At 39.9% G+C, this 19,180-nt stretch overlaps 1 protein-coding gene across 1 annotated transcript in view; it reads left to right on the top strand.

Annotated features, from left to right (window-relative positions):
* Positions 1–19,180, top strand: part of CPA6 (carboxypeptidase A6) — a 243,770-nt gene that overhangs the window by 155,113 nt on the left and 69,477 nt on the right. Inside the window, exon 3 of the mRNA XM_081070231.1 lies at positions 13,620–13,744. Coding sequence (XP_080926357.1) covers positions 13,620–13,744 — 125 coding nt within the window. The remainder of the gene's footprint in view (positions 1–13,619; positions 13,745–19,180) is intronic.

The raw sequence follows: 19,180 nt of genomic DNA, 5'->3' as shown, positions 1-19,180 counted from the left end.
ATACACCAATTCCCATATTGAAGATCCCGGCCTTTCTGTTGGATGGCACTCTGCAGCAGCATTCACCAGATTTTGTGATCACAACAGAAGGCTCCATGTCACACATAGGTTCTGGTACAGCAATTTCTGTCAAATAAAAACATTACAGTGTGTCCTCATCCACCCTATTCACCAGATCTAGCACCGTGTAACTTCTGGCTCTTCCCCAAAGTCAAAATGACCATGAAAGGTAAACATTTTGAATAGATTCAGGACACAGGACATCGAGGCAGCCACAACAGCACAACTAAAGACACTCACAAAAGAGGACTTCCAGAACTGCTTCAGAAAGTGGCAAGAATGATGGGATAAGTGTGTTGGGAGCAAGGGGGAGTATTTTGAGGGTGATTAATAGCAATGTGTCTTTTATTGTAATACATTTTTTTTCTTTAAACATTCATCATATTTTTTTATCACAGCTCGTATACTCAGAAGTGGGACTGTTGGATCACTTGGTAGTTCTTTTGAAGAACCTCCATACTTAGTTGTCCATAGTGGCTGTACCAATTTTATCTTTATATAATGACCTTCTTTTTTTCTTGCTACCATTTTTATAGTGGCTGTACCAATTTTATTATTATATAATGACCTTCTTCTTTCTGCTACCATTTTTAATTTATAGTCTACTTTGTCAAGTATTAAGTACAGCTACTCCTGCTCTCTTCTGAGGTCCACTTAACATGGAATATCTTTTTCCATCCTTTCCCTTTGAGTTATGTGTGCCCTTAAGCTGAAGTGGTCTCTTGTAAGCAGACTATAGTTGGTTCTTATTTTGTATCCATCAGCTACTCTGTCTTTTGATTGGACAATTCAATTCTTTTACATTTAGAGTAATTACTGATGGACAGGAGCTACCAATGCCGTCTTATTTATTGTGTTCTGGCTGTTTTGTTGTTCCCGTGTTCTTTTCTTCCTCTCTTTCTGCCTTCCTTTGTGAATTGATAATTTTCTGTAGTGGTATGCTTTTATTCCCTTCTCAATATCTTTTGTGATTCTATCATAGGTTTTTTGTTTTGTGATTAGTACTGAGGCTTAGGTATTTTATATACACACATTTGCATATGGTCCATTTTACTCTGGTAACATTCAACTTCAATCACATACAAAAATTCTGCCCTTTTACTCACCCCTTTTATGTTTTTGATGTCACAGTTTACATCTTTTTATATTGTGTATCCAGTAACAAATTTTTGTAGCAGTAGCTTTTTTTTTTTAATACTTTTGTCCTTGAAATTTATACTATAGTTAAGTAGTTAAGACACCACCATCATTACAGTAGAAGAGTATTCTGAATCTGACTCTATGGTTACCTTTACCACAGTGTTGTATATTTTCATGTTACTAATTAGCATCCTTTTGTTTAGCTTGTAGAACTTTCAGCATTTCTTGTAAGCCAGGGTTAGTGGGGAATTCCCTCAGCTTTGGTTTATCAGGGAAAATCTTTATCTGGCCTTCATATCTGAAGGACAGCTTTGCTGGGTAAAGTACTTTCCATTGACAATTTCTTTCTTATAGCACTTTAAATATATCATCCCATTCTCCTCTGATTGCAAGACCTCTGCCACAAATCCACTAGTAGTAGCCTAATGGGTGTTCCCTTTTAGGAGACTTTTTTTTTTCTCTTGCTGCTTGTAAAATTCTTTGTCTTTGGTTTTAAACAATTTTTTAAAATGTCTTGGAGAAGATCGTTTTGGATTGAAATTATGGAATAACTATTAGCTCCATGAACTTGGATGTTCAAATCTCTCCTCGGGTTTAATCTCTCAATGATTTTTCTTTAAATAAGCTTTCTGCCCCTTTCTCCCTCTCTTCTTCTGATACTCCAGTGATGGCTTATTATTTCTTTTTATAGTGTCCTATAGTGTCCTATAGTCATCCCTTTTCATTCTTTTTCCTTTTTGCTCTTCTAATTGGATAATTTCAGTTTACCTGTCTTTTAACTCACTGATTCTTGTTTGGTCAAGTTTGCTGTCGAAATTATTGAATTCTTTTGTTCAGTCATTATATTCCTCAGCTCCAAAATTTGGGGGTTTTTTTGTTTTGTTTTCTATCCTCGTTTTGAACTTCTCATTGTGTTCTTACATTGTTTTACTATGTCATTAAGTTGTTTATTTGTGTTCTTTTCTAGTTTTGTGAGCATCTTTAGAATAATTATTTTGAATTCTTTGTTGAGCAATTCCTGGATCTGCATTTCCTTAGGGCCAGTGACTAGAGGTTTACTCTATTCCTTTGGTGGAGTCATGCTTCCCTAATTCTTTGTGAACCCTATAGCCTTGCATAGGTGTAGGAGCATTTGAAAAAGCAGTCATTTCTTCCAGATGTTATGGACTGACTTTAGTAAGGGAACACTTCACTTACAGGTAGGGGCATGCTGGGGCATGCTGGGACCCTGGGTCTAGTGGTACAGGGGCATGTAGTAGGAGGTCCAGGGGGCATTATGACTCTTCAGCACAGGCCACTGGGGTCCACAGCTTCAATGACTATATGACCCTCGATGAGTGCTGTTGAGGGTCCACAGTGACTGCAAGGGCTGTTGGAGTTCTCAGCAGCACCTCTAGGTTCAATGGCTAAAGATCGGGACAGGGAGCTTGTAGGATGCACACAGGTGCAGTGGACAGCTGCAGGTGCCTGAGTAGTGGCAGGGGACAGGTGCACTCATAGTGGTGGAGGCCAGGGCAGGCAGGAAGGGCTGGGGCCAACTACAGGCTCACTGGCAACTGTGGGCACCCTGGCTGTCAGCATGCTCTCCCATGACTACACAATCTCCCCCTGCAGTGGATGCCAGTGACAGGGACTGGGCTGGGGTTTGCAGCTGAAGAGGTTACAGGTGAGTATGATACTGAAGACCAGTGACAGGAGACATGGCCTCATCCGGGCCACCAGCCTCTGCCGGGGCCCTGGCTGTCAACATGCTCTCCCATGACTTCACAATCACACACAAGGTTTGCACACTGTAGTAGAGGCTGGTGACAGTTGCAGGTGTCAGTTCAGTGGCATGCAGCTGGAGGTGCAGCCATAAGCACACACATCGCTATAAGGGTCAGCAACCGAGGTCTAGGCTGGCCTCCTGTACTCACACAGCCTTGGACCTGGCTGCTGGTGCTGTTTCCGAGCTCCAGTGGCAGAGAGGAGTGAGGGAGCAGGGAGGGACTCAGGCAGCTAGTACCAGCAAAGGTGAACCTGTGGGGAGAAAGCTGGTGCCATCTGAAAGAGGTCTGTAGCAGCCGTGCTCGCAGTTGATTTCTTCTCCAGTGCTGAAAGCTGCTGGATATATCTGTAGAACAGGTATGATCCACGCTTTCTCCCACTGCGTGGCTGCTGCTGCTAGCCCCTGCTTTTCTTTCTTGTTCATAGCCATCTCTATACACCTCAGCTTTGCTGGTCTGGGTGGGATAAAACTGAAGTGAGACCGCCGTGTGGTGCTCCGAAAAGACTGGAGAATCTGTCGCTCGCCCTGCAAAGCTGGTTGCTCAGCCTGCTTTTCCTTTTTCTTGATGAGAACTCCTGGCTGGAAATTCCCTCTTGGCACTGAACAATGCTGGTTTGGGGAAATGGGACGATACAGACAAAATGAAGTTGTCTTCCTTCTCTACCTGTGCAGTTACTCTCATGTTTTTTTTGTTCCACTCTGTTGCTAAACTTTCTTAAGTGGGCTCCCGAGCTCTCCCAGAACTGTTTTGGTTTATGGATATCTGTCTAATTGTTGATATTTGTTGGAGGACAAAGGCTGAGGGCTCCCTTGGCACCATTTTGGTGACGTTACCTATTCCTACTCTTCTACAATCGGCTTTTACACTTAATGTTTTTGTGAAGACATTACAAAGTCAATAAATACACATTTACATTGATGTATATATATATTTACATTGATATTATATTCCTAAATGCCACTAACCTTTGGATTCTCATGGTTTACCTGAATCAGTTCTCTTGGCTTCTCTGTAGACAGTGGTTTATGTAGAATGACAGTTTTGTTTCTTCCCTTATGATTCTTAGCCTTCTTAAAATTGATTCTTTCACTTTAGCAGTGACCCTCAGTATGAGTCTATGAAATTGGTATTATAGTACATTTACTTTGTGTCTGACTTTAAAATGAATGCTTCTAACACTGCCACTGTATACAAATGCTTGCAGATTTTTGGTACATATCCTTTAATGGGTTAAAGAAATATACTTTTTCGTTACTAATTTCTACAGATATTTTATAATAGATGTAGAATTTTGAAAAGTTATTTTTCTGAGTGCATTCATATGATCACATGGTTTCTTCTCTTTAATACATTACCATTAATATGATGAAACACATTAACAGGTTTTTCTAATGTTAAACTGCAACTGCAATCAGTCATGATTTTAGTATGTTTTTATATTCCGTTTATGCATAGATATTCTTAGGATTGGCACCTATGTTCATAAGTAAGATCGTCTCATAATTATTTTCCCCATGCTATCCTTGTCTGGTTTTTCTTATCAAACATTATATTAGCGTCGTTAAATGACTTTAGGAGCATTTCTTCTTTCTCTAACCTCTGGAAGTGTTAATACCAGATTGGGATAATATTATGTATTGCATATGTGTTAGAGCTTCCCCGAGCCTGCTGGTTTTTTTGGAGGGTGGGAGGCTTTGTTTGGGTTTTTTTTGTTGTTTGGTTGGTTTTTTTTGTTTTAGTTTTTTGGGGTTTTTTGTCTTGTATGATTTAGGGCATGCAGGGGTTGGGAAGGATATGAATTTTTAACTATTAATACAGTTTTGTTAAATGAAAATAAACCTATTCAGGTTTTTTATTGCTTCTTCAGATAATTTTTAAAGTGATATTGGTAAATTATGATTTCTTATGAAATTTTTCATTTAAGTTTCAAATGTATTGGCTTAAGATTGTTTATAGTATCCATTTTTTGTTGATTTGACGAATCTGAGTTTACATCATTCTCATGGCTGATCCTGGTCATTTCAATCTTCATCCTTTGTTCTTAAGCAGATTTGCTAACAATTTTCCTGTTTAAATTGTCTTTCAAAGACCAACTCTTATGTTTTGTTGATCCTCACTATTACTTTTGTTTTCCATTTCATCAATTTATCCTCAGCTATACTATGCCATATATTCTACGTTTTTGTAGTTTATACTGTTGTTCTTTTCCTAACCTCTTGATTTATACATATGACATCAATTTCTCATCTTTATTTTTTTGCATCATGAGCATTTAAGATCGTAAATTTCTCTCTTAGAAATGTTGTATTTAGCTTTTATTTGGTTCTAATTCCACCTCAGTGTCTTTTTTGAACCCACAAGTTATTTAACAATGGTTTTTAAGTTTCTAAATGTAAATAGATTTTTTGCCACTGGTTTCTAAACTTAATTATACTGTAATCAGAGAACATTTGTTTGACATTCATTCTCTGACATTTGTTGAGACTTGTTTTGTAGCCTGGTACTGAGTCAATTTTCAAATAATTTCTCTGTGTGCTTGGGACGAAAATCTGATCTTTCAGTTACTGACATCTAACTGAGGATTTATAATTTACAATCCTTATGATATTGTCAGTTTTTTTTCCATATATATTTTGATGCTGTCATATTGGATGTATTTGGATGAATAGTATTTATATCTTCCTGGTAAATTCAACATTTTATCAGTATATTTTTTGAAAAACAGCCAGATGGTGTGGAGATTTTTGCTTAATCTACCTGTTTTCCCTCCAACATACTCCCAACTCCTTTGTTTTTTAATTAAAATTTATTAGGGTGACAATCGTTAGTAAAATTACATGGGTTTCAAGTGTCCAATTCTGCAATATGTCATCTGTATATCACATTGTGTGCTCACCACCCAGAGTCAGTTCTCTTTCCATCACCATATATTGGATCCCATTTACCCTCATCTACCACTCCCGTGGCCCCTTTCTCTGGGAACCACTAACCTATTGTCTGTGTCTGAGTTTTTGTTTTTTGTTTGTCTTGTTCGTTGCTTTCAGTTTTATATCCCACATATCAGTGAAATCATATGGTTCTCAACTTTTTATGTGTGACTTATTTCACTTAGCATAATAATCTCAAAATTCATCTGTTTTTGCAAATGGCACTATTTCATCTCTTCTTATGGCAAAATAGTATTCCATTGTGTATATATATCACACCCTCTTTATCCAATCATCCATCATACTCTTAGCTTCTTCTATGTCCTGCATCACCACTTCAAAGCCCCCTTTTCCACTTTCTCCAGAAAACATATTTTCCTGGGCACATGGGAGGGGCCATTACCTGAGAGTGATGTTGGTGAATAGAGAATTTAGAGTCCTTCAGACTTCTAAAAGGTCTCTTAGTTTTGTGTCACCAGCTCTTCACCCCCACCTTCCATACTCCACAGTAATACCAATCCCTGAGACAGTCCTGAGCTTCTGTGGAGCTCCTGAACTTGCTTTTCATTGATATCCCATACCTCATCCCTAGCTGGTTAGATTCAAACTTTTTCTGATCAACTAAGTCATTTGCTATTTCTCTATTTGCTTGGTACCTTTATATTTTATTGTTCAGGTCTATAGCTAGTTTCATCAAAGATAAAGTTAGTGATTCCTTTTTCAAGCTCCCTTTATTTTAGAGGTGATTGTGTGTGAGGGGGAGGGAGTGGGATGGAAATATCTTTATCCCATATCTTGAAGCAGGAATTCTGTCAATATAGAAGAGTATTATTAGTTAAGTCAGGATACAATATGTGGAAGTTGGTTAAAAGAACTTCTTCTGAACTTGTATTCTCTAAAGAAACCATGAGCATGCTTTTGTATAGTACCATTAACTAAAAACCATATCTAGAGTTAGGAAAGCAGAGACTTTATTCAAAAGGATTTTTGCAAATACGGGAAAAGAGACTATTGCCATAGGGAGAACATGCCAACCTGAAGAGCTATAACTCTCAAAAGTCAGATAGAAAAGGACTTTCTCTTATGGAGGCGTGAACAAAGCTAGACAGAATCAGGAAGTGGGGTAAACAGGTGGAGGTGGCTTGATCAGACAGTACGTTAGAGAAAGTTTCACTGTGTGGTCAGCTGATGCTCAGGAGAGGCTACCGTGTTTCCCCAAAACTAAGACCTAGCCGGACCATCAGCTCTAATGCGTCTTTTGCAGCAAAAATTAACATAAGAGCCGGTATCATATATGATATGATATGATATGATATGATATGACCCGGTCTTATACTAAAATGATACCAGGTCTTATATTAATTTTTGCTCCAAAAGATGCATTAGAGCTGATGGTCAGGCTAGGTCTTATTTTGGGGGAAACACGGTATTAGGAAGGGGCTGGATGTGTCTGGCCAAGGTTGGATAAAAGTTCAGAGGCCTGGTGGGAAGAGAAAAGCTTAACGAACACTTGGTCAAGTCAAAGTAGCAAGTAGTTTGTCCGGATCGATCAGTGGGGACAAACAGTTCAGCTAACCATTTATGAGGCAAAGAATGGGAATCTGAGGATCTGTATGTGGGTTGTCATAGATTAAAAAAAAAAAAATGCGGGTGGCAGTGAGTCCGTGAGTCTTTTCTAAATTATTGTGGGGAGGATGGTTCTTTGTAGTAAGCCATTTCTAGAACACAGAGGAGCAGTGGGATTATTGTAACCATTACTGTTTTCCAGGATCCCAGGGCTCAGATAAACTTCAACATTGTCATTCTTTCTCCTCTCTTCTATCTCTTACACAACCCATCTGGCATGGAAGTCTCTGAAGATGCCTCTTATTCTACTTCCCTTCACCCTTTCCAGACTAATTACTAGTCATCATTCACTATTATGCACAGGCAGCACATCTCCTGGGAAGGTGTCCCAAAGCACCTCCCATAATGCAATGGAACAGTCCTCATGTGTCTTCTCTCTGTAGACTACATGTGACGTCTGCTTAGTCTTTGAGAGCAGAGCTATATCTTGCTCCTCAGCATGGAGCTCAAGGGCTGAGACTCAGTAGGTACTCAGGAAACAGTGAATAGATGTTGGGTAGTTACCTGTTCTCACAGACAACTGAGAGATGGAACACTCTCCTGGTCCTCTGGGTTGTTCAAAAGATGATGATTCAGTTACTTGGTCATCCAGCCTTCCATTTTGAGAGTCCCTCACTGGTGACATCAGGTGACAATTACCATCAGGTGACAATTCATATGGAAGAAAATAATTTGCTGATTTCCATTTCATCTTCTTAGTTGCTTTGGGGAAATGCTTTCAGGAAAAGTGTTGAAAATAACTTTGTAAAAATTGAGTAGTTATCTTGCTTTATGTATTAGTTTTGATACTGACCAATAAGTCCATATAACTGATCAGTAAAAGGTGATTCTAGTGCTAAATTGTTGAGAGGGTCTTGTTTTATTTCTGACCTTCAGGGTAAGAAGAAAAATATGGACTAAAAATGCTAACTCAATTCTCAGTTGCAGATATATTTTAAGGTAGCAAAATGTAGTGAAATATTACTTCTCTAATAAGTTTCTTGTGTGGGGTCGGCTAAATTTTTCGCACCGTAGTACAGGAGTCAGGAACCTTCCCTTAGTATTGGTAAGTCTTCAAATGTTCACCTAGAGGGCAGATTAAGGTAGTACTGACTCTTTTGTATGAAAAAGGGGGTGGTATGTAGGTACCACAGAACAATGCAGCTGTCAAACGTACATGTCATGAACTTCCTAATTTTTCCTGGGTGGACCAGCATAGCTCGCCAGCCTTCGTTCCATAACCCCAAACTCCCTAGTCCCTAAATCACCTTCGAACCACCCTGGCCTGATAATGCTGAGAGTCCCCAGCCCTCGTGTAGCATAGAGTTACTTATCACATGACCTAAACAGGGCAGTGATTATCCTGGAAAGGGGAACACAGCTCCTGGCTAGCAGACCTCACAGAGAGACCTTGCATTGTCCTGTGAACTATAAACCATTTCATGGAACACTAACTTCAGACAAGACCAGTGTCTGTCCGTCCTGAAATAAGATAAAAGCAAGACCACTGGGATCATGACCAAACACAGACTCAAAAAGAACATTGTCCAAACCAGGAAAATGACCAAACATCCCCATTTTGGGCTGATATAAGTGACTAGGGCTTATTAATTACATCCTTAGCCCCATGTTATTTCTCCCACTTCTAGATAAAATTATTAAGATATCCAGTGATAGAATTACCCCCTTTTCAGACGACATTCAATGCAGAGAAAAACTGCAGTTCCTTAAACCCTTCACAAAATTACCTGACACGAGCCCAAATCCCCTAGTTTCTTTCTAACACCCTCTCACTGAGATTACTGCTTGTTGTGACAAGCCAATAAACCGCTACGTTCTGAGTCTTTGACTGATGGGCTTCAACATCTCTCCCAAACTGGTGAATGTACCAATTAATAGTTCTGGGAAATGTTAAGAATCTTTTTCTTTTCCAATATATGTGCTTTGTTTTGGTAAATATGACTTACTATCTAGTTATGACTATTGGTATTCAGCCTGAAAGAGAATTAGAGAGAAAACTTGCATGCCAAAAGAAAGTCTTTCCAGACCGTCCCTCCTCTACCTCATGTTGTACGAATAATGCTCTTCTGATGACTAGTACTCCGGCTGGTAGTATTAATTGCTATTATAGTAACATTTATAAGCTCTGTTTTCATTTGGACTGATCTAATGTTATTCTAATATGGGGTCTCCACTAACTTTTATGATCATTTTAATCCCTAATTAGTTGGTAGTTATTATATTTTCATCTTTCTTTAATAGTGAAATAACAAGAAACTTAATTACCTAAATGTCTGGGGCCTTTGTTTGGATTTATTGAGGCTGTGATAACTTATAAAACACTCCTGGGCTTGGACAGAGAAGACAGAGCTAGGAAAAATTAGCCCCAGCTACTTGCTTTTGTGTTAGGAAACAGTCCAGCCTTGTTCAGATTCTTGCTGTGTTTATTGTGTCCCATCCTCCTTAAAGCCGTCTATAGGTTTTACTCTCTGAATAAGGGGACAATCTCACCCTATTTTTCATCTTAACTGAAAATAGGTGAAGGAAAACTTTACTGCTTCTAGCTCTTCTTTTCATAGGCTTTTCAAAAATAATAATGACAGCCAGTTAATATTTGCTGAGCTTTCACCATGTGCCAGACTCTCTGCTATGTGTTTTATTTCTATTATTCTAGTTAACCCTACAGGAAAGCGTGTGAATAGGTTTCTTAATTATCTTCACAAGACAGATGGGGAAACTGAGGCTCAGAAATGTGAAAATCTTCCCCAAAGTCACACTAGCATTCCAGCTGAGGGTCACTGGATTCCAAAACATCCATAGTCTTGAACGTTTTGCACTGAATTGCCTCCTCCTTTAAAGAGATCTGACTCTATGTGACAGGTAGTCATAGGAAAGGAATGCATGGGAGCAACCACCTGGTTCCAAGGCCAGAAGGCTCCACAAAGGATCATCTGTTGCTTGGATATCAGGGATGTTTGTAGCCCAGTCCTCTGATGGTTGGTAAACAGTCTCAGGCCATCCTGACAAGGTGGCTGATATTTTGTTGTCATCCTAATCCAGGGTCACCCAGCCTTGCAGTTCAGAAACTGTTTTTCACTTCACCCAGTGTGATCAGGCCCTGTGGAAATGATTGATGGTAACCTGCCCACAGGGGACTTTAAAAATATGCATATTAATTTATAGGGTAAATAACCCCTGACATTCCCTGTTGGTCTGAGACCCACCAGTCCGGCCACCCCCTCAAACACTAAATCAGGAAGCTGGAAGTTGCTGCTTCTTCTGGGGTCCTCTCAGAAGATGCTGAAGACACTTACCCAATCAGTAAATCATGGGCTTCGGAGTTAGGCATACCCTATGTCACCATTTTGTCGCTATGCCTCTTTAGGAAAGATAATTGACCTTTATGAACGTAGGTCTTCTCATTCATAAAAATATCTACAATAACGCCTGTTATTGAAAAGATTAGAATTATCTGTAAGGCCAGTGGCACTTTACAAATCTCACATGGGCCTTACTGCCCCCTATATCAAGATACAGATATGAGCCTGCCACCCAGAATGAAATATCCATGTTACTTATCCAAGTACCCTTTACCCAAAACATTGTTGCAGAAGAGCTGATAATTCATTTTCATTTACTTTCCTAATACTACACCAAAATGCAATTGCTGCTTTTGCAAATTCTTTTTTGTTGGTTTCCTTTAGAACAACTGTTTTCTGATGACATGTTGGTTTCCTAGGGGGTCTTCTCCAGGTTATGCTGTAGGGTATATTACTCCCTATACTTTCCCTATATTACTTTCCTATAGGGAAGCTATGCTTTTCTGTGGGATGAGGGTGCTTATTTTAGCATGCACTCCAGAAAATAACACTTACAGACTCATCTCCAGGGGCTTATTTATATTATTTTGATTCCTATGGCTCTTTACCCTATGAATATGGCACTATTTCCTCATCTCCACTGGCATTAAATGATTGCAGGAAACCTTAATATCAAAAATCTGTCTCTGAAAAATAAATTGATGGTTGACAGATGGGAAGGGGGTTGGGGAGAAAGGATTAACCTGTACAAATTGCCAGTTGTAAAAACAGTCACGGGGATGTAAAGTACAGCATAGGGAATATATAGTCAATACTGTAATAACTGGGGTATCTGATGGGTACTACACTTATCGAGGGGATCACTTTCTAAGTTATATAAACGTTTAACCACTATGCTATACAACTGAAACTAATATAATATTGTACGTCAATTGTAATCAAAATTTTTTTAAAATGGTGAAATGAGCATAAAAGCCAACACAATCAGAAAGAAAAAAATCTGTCTCTATAAGGGTTTAGAGGCAAGTCCCAAAGATGATTAAAGAATTTTATAAATCTAACATATAAAGAAAAGTGAAAGATACCAACATGCTTTATCTCACAAGGGCAAGAAACCAGACACTCCTCACTAAAGAATAGAACAAAACAAAACAAAAAAAATGAAACTATGCTTCAGTGTAAGAGATTAAGAAAAATATCTGCAATCTTGTTAAATGTCAATCAGAGTTAAACCAGTATGTCGGTGACACTCCTCTTTTGGAGACTTAAAAGATGTTTACTTGCATCTATTGGGGACAGTTTGATTCAGTCCTAGTTGTATCCTTGCCCAAGGGCTGACAGATGGACCAAATGATCTCTCAGCATCCCTCCCAGCTCCACACTTCTGCTTTTCTCCGATTGTTGGACTAGCATGTTAGCTGAGTCAGATTTGCCCTTGCAAATTAGTGGAAGAGTCAACTGCTTGAAAGAGAACAAGTAGACTCTTTGTCCCCAAAATAAATGGCTCTCTGCCCTGTTCCAGGTTAAATTATACCGGTAGAGGTGTATGTTTCCTTGTGTCACAAAGTATTTTTACTCTTCTAGCATTCCTAAGAGAATGCAGAGACACTGGCATCTTAGTGAAGATGGAGCAACTCATCCTGATCAGATAAGGATTTAGCAGGGATCAAGATCCTGCAACAAACCAAGACCGGAAATGCAGGAAGAGGGAGCCCCAAAGCAGAGAGCAGACAGACAGGACTGGACAGACACACTGTGCCGTATTGAAACCGTAGTTCTAGGCTGGTGCAGACTGAGCCGTCCTCCCTCCCAGCTGAGTTCAGTCATTCTTTCCAGGAATGTGGAGCTCCTACCAGGTGCAGAGCACTAGACAAGGCACTGGGAAGACTACAGGATACCAAACACACGTGGTTCCTGCTTGCCTGCAAAACACTGACCACCTGGTGAACGTGTAGTGAGTTACTACCCAGGGTCTACACCCATGCAACAGATGATGACTGAGTTGCTAATATACACAAGGCGCCATTTTAGGCACCTGGTGATGACCAGACTGGACAAATCGTTTGCCCTCATGGAGTTGACCATATTTTGCTGTGGATAATGCACAGTTTTTGCCCAAATATGTGAGGGAAAAATAAGGATGTGCATTATACATGGGTAATACTAATTCCATTTCCCTGAAAGTTTGGGCCAAAAACATAGGTGCGCATTATACATGGGAGCGCATTATACATGGCAAAATATGGTGCATTCTGGTAAGAGGAAGTTATAAAATGAAAGAAGCACAAGGGGACCTACCCTAGCTGATGAGTCTTCCCTGAGAAAGGGCTGTTTCTGTTGGCATGTGAAGATGGAGTAGAAATAAGTGAAAGGCATAAGTTAGGGAAGGAGGAGTAGCCTGGAGAATATTTCATGTAAAGTTACCAAATGTTGTCAAGCTACACAATTTGCTTCTATATAGTAGGATGAAGGGTAATTTATATCTTTCTTTTTCTTATTATTCAAAAATTTATGCAATAAATAGTTTTAAACAATATCATAGTCATACTTAGAACTACGTTATTTTTCCTTTGTGGCTTTAACGTATTAGTCTTTAAACTATTACGTATAAATAATGATCACATTCTATCTGGATATGATACAATTTGTAGACCAAATGCAAAGTCAATGCATTGAGTCTAATTCCAAAATGTATTTGGTGTTTCTGAATGCAAACAAGATAATGTGTTTGACATTGTGACACGGATCTTTCCCCACCTACACTGAATGTGAATTATAGGTTGGTTCCTGCACTACAGGTGGACCTGTGGCAGCCCAGCAGTCTCTCCTATGTCTCAGAGGGAACAGTTACTGATGTCCATATTCCCCAAAATGGTTCCCGAGCCCTGTTAGCCTTCTTAGAGGAAGCCACCATCCCATACAAGTAAGCATTTTTTATTTCATTGCTTAATTCATTTGCACTAAATTGAATTCAATGATAGCTGTATTCAGGTTATGTATTGGTTGCCAGTGACAATGTTTCAGGTACTTTTTTTATAAAGTGGGGAAAACCAACATGAATATAACACAATCATGTTTACCTTTGATGAGCATATTAGTGTAATGGGGGAGGGGAAAGGACCCACAGTGACATATGATCTCAACATCACCACTAAGTGGTCAGTGTAAATACAAAGGAAAGGAGAGCAGCCTAGGAGTGCCTAGAATGTGGATAGAAAAGCAGGGACAAAACAAGCTTTCTGTAGGAGCTGTGTCAGGCAAAGGATGAGACTCAGGACCTTGCAAAGAGCAAGCTCAGACTTTATCCTGTGGGTGGCGCTGCACAACCCCCATGTAAGAGGGGAGCCACATGTAACTGGGTGGAGGGGGAATAGGAGATTGCAAACGCAGTCTCCTATTGAGAGAGAGGCCCTGAGTCACGACCAGAGAAGTGGGACCAGGACAGCTTTCAGCAGTTCAGCGGCAAAATCCCCCAGACTCCACACTTGGTTGGATATAGGTGGAACAGGAAGAAGCCAAGGATGACGCCAAGTCTTCTAGCTTGGGTGACTGAGCAGACAGATTCAAACAGATTTGGTTATTTGGGTGTTGTTTGTTTGTTTGTTTGTTTTTTAAGGACTAGAGTACTAAGAATAGAGCAAGTGGAAGATACTCACAGGAGTCAAAAAAGAAATGAAAGACTTTAGGGAGAAGGAACGTCAGTGGTGCCAAGTGCCGCAGAGAAAAGGAATGACCAGTGTCCTTTGGATTTGGCAATAGAAACTGTGTTGGTGACTCTACTGCTGGGATTAGATTGTCAGGAGCAGAAGACAGAGAAGTGAACAGGAGAGAACATGGAGCAGCAGTGCAGACGACTGCTCTTAGAAGGCAGAATAAGGAGACAAGCAGAGAATTAGGAGTGACTACTGGAAGATGCAGCATCAATGACTGCTTGAGATTTGGGATTTGTTTGGGTCGGAGGCCATTTTGGCACGTCTGTGGGCCGAGGGGAAGGTCCAGTAAGGAAGGAGAGGCTGATGATGCAGGAAAGAATGCGCAAGTGGAGAGTGGGTTTGCACAATAGGAAGGGCACTTTATCGTCTAAGACTGAAGAGCTAAATGTGGTTCTAGTAGAAAGAGATCATAACTGATGGCTAAATTTTCTGGAGGAAGTAAGAAGCAAGATTATCTTCTGAAAGTGAAAAAACAGGTATTGAAGAGTGTTCTGAGAGAAAGACTGGGGTAGGAACCAATAAAAGTAGTTGTTGCAGAGAAGAGAGATTGTAAACCTGATACAGAGTTGAAATGTTATTGGACAGGAACAAAGAAAGATCAAGCTGGCAAGGAAGTAGTGGTTCCTAGAGAGGCACTAGCTCAAGTATTCATCCATGGGTCTAATCTGGATAGGAATGGAGGAGAAATAATGGGACAAAATTGAAAAATCAAGAAAGGGATGAAGATCTTTATATTGAAAACAGGATTAGTGTGACTGCAAATAACAAGCTGGAAGCAATGAAGTTTTGACAAAGTGTAGGTTATTGGATGGTAAGAGTTCTGGGGTAGAACACTTATGGCTGGTGACAAGATTCAGGAAGTAGCCGTGGAGGAGACAGATGAAGTGGAGTGGAGATCACATGGGCTAAGTCACCAGAGAATCATCGCATCACCACAGTCTCCAGTCTCCTTGGCTGATAGCAAGATTAGAGGTGGAGGGAGAGAATTCCTGGAATAGGGACATCAGAGAGTATCCAGGAGTGAAAGGAAAGCAACTAGGAATGGCATGATGCAGGAGGGAGCATGAGCTTTTCCTGGAAGTTAGAAGATTAAGGGGGAGGCAGAAATGGGAGTCCAGGAGAATGCTGACCTCCCTCCCTTCTGGCCCCATGGTAGGTGGAGTGGAAGAAGAGAAAACCAAAAAAAAATAAAATCTCTTTCCTTAAGAGAGTCTAATTTTTGCTGGGGCAAGACTATGAGAAAAGAGAGTTCTCTGAAGAGACTGGAGGAAGTAGGAAATTTATTTACAATGAAAGAGGGATTCCAACAGGTACAAGGAAAAAGGAAATGGAGAGCTGGAGAGTCAGGCAGGAACAGGAGGGGGCGTTGAAAGACAGTGTAGTGAATTGATGAGACAGGAGGCAGTGGCATATCTTTTGTTTGAAATCCTAGGTTTTGAGGGCTGAGAGGCATGATGTAAATGACTAACCTCAACAACCGCAACTTTTTAGTAAGTTCTGTACTGCCCAAACTGTCACAAAGATCCCTAATGTCGGGCAAGGCCTGAAATGGGTTCATGGCTCTGTGGGTCAATGGTGAAGACTCCAGTCTCCGTGGAAGGCTGGGCCAAGGGGTGCAAAGTGGCAGTGACGTCCCTCCCTGGTCTACTACACCAATACTTCCCTGACAGAAAGATAATCACAGCCTTGCTGAAGTACTGATATGCTTTCTGCAGTAAGGTATTTTATCTGTGCTTCTAGAACAGGATAGAGTCACAGCTGTGCATAAAACTATTGTTCCTATTGAACATATTTTAGGCATTGCTGTAGCTTTGAAGGCGTGCCTTGATTCTCTGAGTGCCCGGCAAGAGAGAGCTTGGGAATTATATCTATAGGTGCTCAGTAACAACTCACATATTTCATTAATTATTATTCAGTAGAAAAGAATATACCAGTTATTTTAACAAGTCTCTATTTCCTGCCATTAAATATAGTTCATGTGGAACAGATATAGAAAAAAAAATCACACTGTATGTCACAGAGAATAGAGTCTTAAAAACAGTGTTTTAAACCAGTTGTGTCCTCAGTCATTTAGAATTACTCATTCTGTTGGTCCCAAGATAATAACACATAAGTCAAATTTCACAGGGCCAGTAGGTAGAGATCATTTTAATTGACTTTTATTATTGTAGTCTGGGATATTTTCAAAAGATTATCATTGACCCTGTAAAATTATACATAATGTATAGCTATAATGTATAGCTATAGCTATCTTTAAAGCAGAGATAATGTGACCCCATGTGTCTGGCCTCTAGGTGATATGACAGATGAGATGACTTATTCTGTCATTAAAAATTTCCATCACTTTGTAAATTAAGTACCTGTAAAAATTGGTCATGGAATTTCAAATATCTGAGCCTCCCCTCCATCCTGGAAGTTTTCAGGAGGTGGTTTTGTACTAAGTGATGACATCACATGGAAAGCTCTTCATAGCTCTAGGAGTACTTACACCTGGCATAGGAATAATAATCAGCCACAAATAACTAAGAAAATACAACAGTTACAAAAACCATTTTTGGACAGCATTTCATGACCTTCTCATCAATCTTTCAGCTTCTAGTCAACTACTTGACAAGGAACATGGGCTAGACCTGCCACATCACAATTATTTTCATTTTCAGGTTGGTCTTTTAGGGTCTGAGTTAAAGTACAGTCTAAGTTATAAAACTTACAGCTGCCATAACAAAGTACCACAGACTGGCTGGCTTAAAAACAAATTTGTCATCTCATGATTCTGGAAGCTGGACGTCTGAAATCACAGTATGGGCAGCGTTTGTCCGTTCTGAGGGCTGTGAAAGAAGGATCTTTACCAGGCCTCTCTTAGTTTGTACATGGCCGTCGTTTTCCTTTGTCTCTTCATATCCTCTTCCCTCTACGTCTATCTGTCTTCGTGTCCTAAGTCTTTCCCCCCTTCTTAGAATGGTTGTTCTACCAAGAGCTGCCAAACACATGGATATATCAGCATCAGAACTTCAAAACTTTCTGATGATACATGGGTGGGATTGCTCTTGAGTGGAAACAAGTTATCTGCACTTGTTTATATTTAAAAGGTCTGTCCACTTTGGAAATACTGCAAAAGCAATACACTACAGCTCATTTTGTAAATATTTTGAAAACTTTGTGTTTATGTATTTTGTCTTTTTAAACTGAAAATTCGGGAGGAAATTCTTGTGTAGATTGCTGGCTCTGACAAATCTATTTACACTTTTTTTTCTTAGTTTCCTGGGATAGAGAAAAGTCGCCAGGAGACATGGATAGATGGTACTAGTAAGGGAAACTCTTTTGAAGATTGCCTGTAGTAAAAGGACTATGTTGACAAACCATCTCAGCCTAATCAAACTTGCACCTGTCTTGACCACCCCATAGTATCTCACAACACAGGAAGTTTGGACAGTGATACAAAAGTTCATTTGGGTCTTAAGACCTACACAGGTGAAATTTAAAGTGTTGTACCCCATACAAACCCACTTTCAACTGTAACTTCTTTCCTTGTGGGAAGAAAGGAAGCACAAATACAGATCATGTTCAGACGGACAATCGAATGTCCCACTCACATTCTGAGCTACTGCAAGTCACTACAAAGCAAGTTTACCGACTTTGTGTCACTTGCCACCCCCCACATTGATATTTAATGTTTCTTATTTTTAAAGTCAAAAATTGAAAGAAAAAGAACAATCAGCCAATGATAAATTCCTCATTAAGTATTTGTCCACAATGGGTACAATACTCAGCAAATAACAAAGGAAGGAATAAAAGGAAAGTTCTACACCCAGCATGACCCTGAGTAAAGCTGCTTCCTTCATGGAACAAAAAGTGTTGGTTCAGGTCATTCAAGATAATCTTTTTTTATAAAGTGGCTTATATAGATCAACCTTGGAAGTCATTTAAAGATCCATTACATGATTTTTTTAATAGCACTTAAACCACGAAGCAATAGGTTCTTTGGGAAGATAAAATATGAAAGCAAAGCATTTTAGCTACCTGCCAGGCCCAGAAAAAATCACTGCGGGGCTCTTAACATCTTGAAGCATTCCAGATGAGGGAATGCCTTGTTACTTCACGGCCCTCTAGTTAGAGGAGATAAGTGAGTAATGGGGAGACAAGCCTCTGTCTAGCCCAGACATCTCACCAAGAACACTAACGACTCCAGCTGGAGCTGGTTCCACACACTGCAGTGACCCTGGAGTCCCCCACCCTAGCCACAGCCTTCAATTTTCAAATGCATTTACTTTGATTAGCTGAGCTTGTCTTCTCTCGGCATTCTTCATACTGGCAGGCAGTGACGTTCACTTTCTCCCACTCAGGGCATTTCTTTAGGTTTCTCTGGAGGACTGTAGCTTCTTCCTTCCTTTTCTTTTTCTCTCTGAGTCTTGGGTCAGGTGTGCTGGGTGATGATATGAGAACAGTTTCTCAGTGATGAAAGGGATGGCAACAGATAGAAACAGACGGAAAGGAGGATGTGGTGAGGGAGTAAAAGACTTTGTCTTGTTTCAGTTTTCACCATGTCAAACCAGAATGGAGTTTAAAAACAGGAATTTGTGTTCACAGTCCAAGTTCAAATTCTGGTTCTGTACCCCATACTAGCAGAGTGATGTTGGAAGTTCTTC

Source organism: Rhinolophus hipposideros (assembly GCF_964194185.1).
Source record: "Rhinolophus hipposideros genome assembly, chromosome: 13".
NCBI classification, from domain to species: Eukaryota; Metazoa; Chordata; class Mammalia; order Chiroptera; family Rhinolophidae; genus Rhinolophus; species Rhinolophus hipposideros.
Note: the sequence above shows the minus strand (reverse complement) of the source record. Positions and strands in the feature narration are given on the sequence as shown.